Source organism: Eimeria maxima, genomic scaffold (assembly GCF_000499605.1).
Source record: "Eimeria maxima Weybridge genomic scaffold, Emw_scaff856, whole genome shotgun sequence".
NCBI lineage: Eukaryota > Apicomplexa > Conoidasida > Eucoccidiorida > Eimeriidae > Eimeria > Eimeria maxima.
In genome coordinates, this window is record NW_013566815.1 from 569 (window position 1) to 7,500 (window position 6,932).

The 6,932-nt window shown below is 58.9% G+C and overlaps 1 protein-coding gene across 1 annotated transcript; it reads right to left on the minus strand.

Moving 5' to 3' along the window:
* Positions 1 to 368: 368 nt before the first annotated feature.
* EMWEY_00044470 (hypothetical protein, conserved) lies at positions 369 to 6,452 on the minus strand (the record flags this gene model as incomplete). Its single annotated transcript, XM_013482934.1, has 1 exon — positions 369 to 6,452. The coding sequence occupies one exon, from the start codon at positions 6,450 to 6,452 to the stop codon at positions 369 to 371; it is 6,084 nt and encodes a 2,027-aa protein (XP_013338388.1).
* Positions 6,453 to 6,932: the final 480 nt, after the last annotated feature.

Here is a 6,932-nt window from a genome sequence, read left to right on the forward strand (position 1 = left end):
CATATGTGCTCCTGCAGCATTTGCTGCTGCAGCATATGCGCTCCTGCAGCTTTTTTTGCTGCAAAAGCTATTCTAGCAGGTGCTGCAGCAGCAACAACTGTTCCTGCTGCAGCAGCAGGTGCTGCAGCCGCCCATAAGCGGGGAACAGTGCATGCATGCAGCAGCAGCTGTTCCTGCTGCAGCAGCTGCTGCTGCCTTATATGTGCTGTTGTTTTCTTAAGGCAGCTGTTGCTGCAGCCAAACGTTTTAGGCGGCTATCGCCGCCGCAGCAGTAGTTGCTGCTGCAGTTACTGCAGCAGCAGCAAAAGCAGCAGCAGCCGCAGCAGCAGGGGCAGCAAGACCCGCAGGTGCATGCATAATTGCATGCATTAAGCAGCAAAATGGCCCCACATCTCGGGTGTCTCTACAGGTGACGCATCGCTTAGACTCTCTCTGCTGCCAGCAAGAGGGGCAGAAGAAGATTCAAATGCTGCAGCAACAGCAGCTGCTGCTGTTGCTGCACCTGCTGCTGCTGCTGCTGCTGCTGCAGCAGGAGGCAAAGGCACTCCTGGGCCGCCTATTCCATCTGCTGCTGCTGCTGCTGCCTTTGCCAACTGAGCTGCAGCAGATATGCTGCTGCTGCCGCTGCTATTGCTGCTGCTGCTACTGCTGCTGATGCTGTTGCTGCTGCTGCCTACGCTACTGCTGCTGCAAATACTGTTGCTGTTGCTGCTGCTGTTGCTGCTGCTAATATCATTTTTCCCATTGAAGCTTCGCCCTCTGCGTCTCTTTAAGGCGTTCTTGTCTGTCTCCCACGCTGCTGCTGCTGCTGCTCCTGCTGCTCCTGCTGCTGCTGCTGCTGCTGCTGGAGCAGGCTGCTGCTGCTGTTGCTGCTGTTGCTGCTGCTGTTGCTGCTGTGTCTTGGCAGGCCGGCTCTTAGAGGGCCTCGAGCTCCTCTCTCGCTTGCGCTGCTCGCTGGCACTGCTGCTGCTGTTGCTGCTGCCTGAGCTGATAGAACCAGCAGCAGCAGCAGCAGCAGCAGGGCTACCCACATAGTCACTGCTGCTTGCCGCTGCTGCAGCAGTTGGCCTGTGCATACTCGAACCAGGCTTAGCTTCTGCTGCTGCTACTACTGCTGCTGGGTCTTGGTGCTGCCCTGGCAGCAGCAGCATTAGCTGCTGCTGCTGCTGCTGTGAAGGGTGCGGGGGCCCCACAGGCCCCCCAGTTAGCATGTAGGGTTGCTGCTGCAGCGTCTGCTCAAGCATATGCTGCTGCTGCGGCTGCTGCTGCATGCACATCATGCTTCCCTGCTGCTGCAGCATGAGCTGCTGCTGCTGCTGCTGCTGTACAGGCACCCTGTAGCGAGGGTCTTGCAGTGCTTGCTGCTGGGGCACCAGACACGGTTGCTGCTGCTGCTGCTGCAGAGGCATCTGCTGCTGTTGCAGGGGAATTTGCTGTGGCTGCACGTGGTGCATCAGCAGCAAATCTTGCTGCTGCTGCTGCTGCATGCCATATGGCACCACCATTTGGCGCTGCAGAGTTGCATGCGGCTGCTGCGGCACTCTCTGCTGCTGCTGCTGTTGTTGCTGCTGCTGTTGGTGGAATTGCTGCTGGAGCAGCTGCTGCTGCTGTTCCTCCGAGTAGGGAAGACCCACGTGCATGCGCCCAAAGACCGCATCCTGCTGCAGTTGCTGCTGTTGCTGCTGCTGCAGCAGGGGCTGCTGAGGACCGTATACATACCCATGATGAGGCATCAGCTGCTGCTGCTGCAGGTTCGGCTGCTGCATGTGCTGCTGCGGCTGCATGTGCTGCTGCTGCAGGTGCTGCGGCTGCAGGTGCTGCGGCTGGAGGTGTTGCTGCTGTTGCTGCTGCTGAGATGGAGGGGAGAACATTTCGCTTCCTCCTCCTACTGCAGCAGCACCGCCTGCTGCTGCTGCTGCTTTGGGGTTTAGCAGCAGCTGCTGATGCTGCGGCTGTGGTTGCTGTGGCTGCTGTTGCTGCTGCTGTTGTTGTGGTGGTGGTGGTTGCTGTTGCTGCTGCTGTGGCTGCTGCTGCTGCTGCAAACCCGATGCTGGCAGCTGTCCTGGGAGCTGCTGCTGTCTGTGCAGCAACTGTACCTGCTGCTGTTGCTGCGGCGGCTGTTGCTGCTGCTGCGGCCCCCCCTTGTGTTGTTGTTGCTGCTGCTGCTGCTGCAAGGTAGGCGAAGCAGCAGATGGAAGCCCAACAGCAGCAGCGTACCCCATGTGCCTTGAGGGAGACTCTCCTTGCAGCAGCAGGCCATGCTGTTGCTGCTGCTGCTGTTGCTGCTGCTGCTGCAGCTGCTGCAGCTGGTTGTCTTCCTCTTGTATACCAGACATATGCGGCAGCTGTCTTTGGTCGCTGCTGCCCGAAGCAAATGAAGGAACAGGCGAAGCAGCAGCAGCAGCAGCAGTAGTAGCAGCAGTAGCTGCTGCTGTTGCTGCTGCTGCAGTGCTCGTGCTGCGGTTGCCAGGCGGCGGTCTCCTAACGCTCCTTGAAGATCCCCCTGCTGCAGCTGCTGCTGCTGCATTTGCTGCTGCTGTATTTGGTGCTGCTGCTGTTGGTGCACCCGAAGACTTCTTGCTGCTAGAATTGTTCCCCTGACGGCCATTTGCAGCAGCAGCAACAGCAGCAGCTGCTGCTGCTGCTGCTGCTGCTGCTGTTGGTGCTGCAGCTGCCGCTGCAGTTGTATCGATAGCCTGCGCATGCGGCAAGACGGCGGCTGCCGTGTTGCTGCTGTTTCCTGCTGCAGGTGCTGCTGCAAACCCTTGAACAGCAGCACCAGCAGCAGGACCTGGAGCAGCAGCAGCAGCAGCAGCAGCAGCAGCAGGTGTTTCTGCATCAGCTAATACACCTAGCTGCAGCAAACGGCGCTGCAGCTGCTTAGCAAGTCCTCCTGCTGCTGCTTGAGGAGACCCAGAGAAGAAGCAGCAATTTAATGTTGCTGCCCAAGGGAATTGCTGCTGCAGCTGCTGCAGCTGCTGCAGCACTTCGTCTGCTGCTGCTGATAAACTCTCCACCTTCTCCTTCTGCCTCTTGAGCACAGGGGCCCAATCTGCTGCAGATATCCCGCTGCTGCTGCCGATGCTGCTGCTGCTGTTGCTGCTGCTGCTGCTAGAGTCATGGGAGGATGTGCCAAGACGGTTTAGAGCAGCAGAGGTTTTGCTGCTGCTGCTGTCGCTGCTGCTGCTGCTGCTGCCTTCTTCGTCTTCCCTATGCACCCCCTCGTCAGATTGTTTCTGCTGATGCTGGCTAGCAGAAGCAGCAGCTGCAGCTGCAGCAGCAGCAGCAGCAGCAGCAAGGGGCTTGCCTGCATCCTTAGATAGCCAAGTAAGACTCGATGCGAGGGCATCAAGAGCAGCAGCATTGCCTTTGCTTAGTAGCCATTCTGTGTATTGTGCTGCTGCTGCTTCTGCTGTTGCTGCTGCTGCTGCTGCTGCTGCAGGAGTGTCTCCTCTACTGTGCTGCAGCATATCTAATGCCCTCTGTATATAACCAAAGGGATCACTGTCTCCTTTTTGTCTCCTTTTCTCTGCTGCAGAGAAAAAAGGCTCTAATGCTGCCTCTAAACCGTCTGCTGCTGCTGCTGCATCTGCTGCATCTGCTGCTGCTGCATCTGCTGCATCTGCTGCATCTGCTGCATCTGCTGCTGTATCTTCTGCTGCATCTGATCGCTTAATCTGCCCATCAGGCAGCAGCGTAAGAGACTGTGCCTGTCCCCCTCCTAGCACAAGGAGACAGTTGTCTCCTGCAGCAGCAGCTGCTGCTGCCGCTGCTGCAGCAGATGGGGGCTTCAAGTCACACATGCTGCTGCTGCTGCTGGTGCGCCTGCTGCTGCTGCTGGTGCTGGTAAAACTTGGCTCGCTCTTCTCATCCTTTCCCTCCTGCTTTACACCAGCAGCAGCAGAAGCAGCAGCATCCTTAACAGCAGCAGCAGCAGCAGCAGCAGCAGGGGTGCCGCAAACCACCTCCATTATTCTTTTTTCCCTATCTATGCGGCGTTGTACATCTGCTGCTGCTGCTTCTTCTGCTGCTGCCCAGGTAGCAGATTGCTGCTGACAAGCCTCAGCTAGTGCTGCAGCCCGTGCTGCTGCTGCTGCTGCTGCACCTACTGGCTGCTGCGGCAGCAGCAGCAGCGCAGCAGCACTGTCTGCTTCACTCCCCCATGAGCAGCTAGGAGATGAAGCCGTTGCTGTATCTATTAGCAGCAAATGTTGCTGCTGCTGCTGCTCTTGCCATGCTGCAGCATCTGCTGCTGCTGCTGTATCTGGGTCGAGCCCTGCTGCTTCTGCTGCAGCAGCAGCTGCTGCTGCTGCTTCTGCTGCAGCACGCGCCTTTGCTAGTCGCCGCCGCCTCGAACTTGCACTCATACCTGGGGGCCTAGACCCTGGGTTATTTGACGGCAGCAGCACAGCAGCAGCAGCAGCGGCAGCAGCAGCAGCAGGACTTAAAGCCAATCGTGGGGGTGAATCAGCAGGTACTGCTGCAGCTGGAGCAGCAGCAGCAGCAGCAGTTGCTGCTGCAGCAGCAGCAGCAGCAGCAGGGACAAGCTTGTTGCGAGACTCCCATCTACCAAGAGCGTTCCTCACAGGACCCTTTGGGACTGCTGCTGCTGCTGCTGCTGCTGCTGTTGCTGCTACTGCTGCTGCAGTTGAGGGCAGCAAGCCCGGCAATCCTGCAGCAGCTGCTGCCTTCTGCGCCTTTCGTTGCTGCTGCTGCTGCTGCAGTGATGCAGCATCTGTTGAACCTTGAGTGGAGAACTGAAGGGAATCTGCTGCTGCTGCTGCTGCTGCAGGTAGGTGCTGCTGCGGGTGCAGCAGCGCAGCAATCTCCGAGACACGCCAAATCCTATACACTCCCTCCTGGCGCTGCTGCTGCAGCTTCTGCTGCTGCTGCTGCAGCAAGAACTGCTGCTGCTGCAGCTGCGCAGCAGCATTATTCGTGATGCTGCTGCTGTTGCTGCCCTGTGAGTCCTGCTCTTGCGACTGCTGCTGCTGCTGCTGCTGCAGGGGCTGCACTGCACTTGCTGCAACGGCGAGCTGCTGCTGCTGCTGCTGAAACTGCTGCTGCTGCTGCTGCGCTATCTTTAAACATGCTTCAAGACACACAGCAACCTCCCCTGCTGCTGCTGCTGCTGCAGCAGCAGCAGCAGCAGAATCGACATCCAGTGAAAGGTCGGCGCTGCCTATACACCGAACTCTGTACACCCCACTACCTTGCTGCTGCTGCGGCTGCTGCTGCTGCTGCTGCTGTGGCTGAGGCGTGTATCCTGCAGCAGCTGCTGCTGCTGCTGTCAGCTCTTCTACCCATACGCCACATTCTATTGGTCCCTCTCCTGCAGCAGCAGCAGCAGCGCGAGCCTTCTGGTTGCGTCTACGCTGGCTGCTGCTGCTGCTGCTGCTGCTGCCGGTCGTGGGCGTTTTCTTCTTGCCCGCAGTTCCAGCAATAGGAGCAGCAGCAGCAGCTGCTGCTGCTGCAGCCTTTGCTTCCTCTGAATTGCCATCACTGCTGACAGCGCTGCTGCTGAGTGTACTCGTAGCCCCAGCAGCAGCAGGACCACCAGCAGCAGCAGCACCTGCAGCAGCAACAGGAGCAGCAGCAGCACCTGCAGCAGGAGGCAGCAGCATGCCTCCTTGTATCCGCCTAAAATATCCTTCCCCTTTTGCTGCTCTCCTTAGGGAGCGACCCCCCGAGTTTAGCTGCTGCTGCAGCTCAGCAGCAGCAGCAGCAGCATTATCTCCTGTTACTACACCTAGCTTCCTTAATGCAGCAGCAAGACGTGCAGCAGGCTTGCTGCTGTTGCGGCTGCTGCTGCTGCCGCCGCCGCTGCCGCTTCGCAAACCTACGCCAATTGGTCCCCCTCTTCCGCTGCTCGCTGCTGGAGCAGCAGCTGCTGCTGCTCCTGCTGCTGCTCCTGCCGCTGCAGGTGCAGCAGCAGCCGGTTGAGCAACAGCACCAGGGGCAGCAAAAGCTGCTGCTGCCTCTGATGTTTGTGCTGCTGCTTGTCCCCCATCAAAGGGAAGCTGCTGCTGCTGCTGCTGCTGAAGAATATTATCTTGACAAGAGGAGTACTGCGGTTGCTGCTGCTGCTCATGCGGCTGTTGTAGCTGCTGCTGCTGCTGCAGCTGCTGCTGATCATCCGGCTGTTGCTGCTGCTGCTCCTGCTGCATGAAAAATGGAGCACATTCTCCCTGAGGCTGCTGCTGCTGCTGCTCCAGACCTGCTGGCAAACCTCCTGCAGCAACAGGAGTACCTGCTGCAGCCCCTGCTGTTGCTGCTGTTGCTGCTGCTGCAGAAGCAGCAGCCACAGGCATTCCGTTCCATGTGAAGGGAATCTCCTCGTGAGCAAAAGGCAAAGGGGGTCGCTGATCTGCTGCTGCTGCTGCTGCTGCTGCTGCGTCTGCTGCTGTTGTTGCTGCTGCTGCGACAGCTGCTGCGTCCGCTGGAGTGTCCATGCTGCTGCTGCTGCTGCTGCTGCCGCCGCTGCTGCTGCTCCCGCGTTGCCTCTGCCACTGCTGCAGCGTCTAAGCTGCAGCAATCGTGATGCTGCTGTGCATGGGGCCCTAAAGAGCCTGCCTCGAGGCAGCTGATCTGTCTGCTCCTGCTGCTGCTCCTGCTGCTGCTCCTGCTGCTGCTCTTGCTGCTGCTGTGTTACTGATCCTTATGATGGAGTAGGCTGTGGCTCTGGCACTGCTCCTGCTCGATTGCTGCTGCTGCAGCAGCTGCTGCTGCTGCTGCCGTATGTTTATACCTCTGCAGTCTCAGTTGCAGGCCCCCATCCTCGGCCCCTGCTGCTGTTGCTGCTGCAGCTGTTGCTGCGGCTGCAGCTGGTGGTATAGATGCAGCAGTTATTGCTGCTGGTGGTGCTGCTGCAGCAACTGCTGCAGCAGGAACAGCAGCAGCAAGCGCATGCAGCGCGGTGGAGAGAAGGCCTC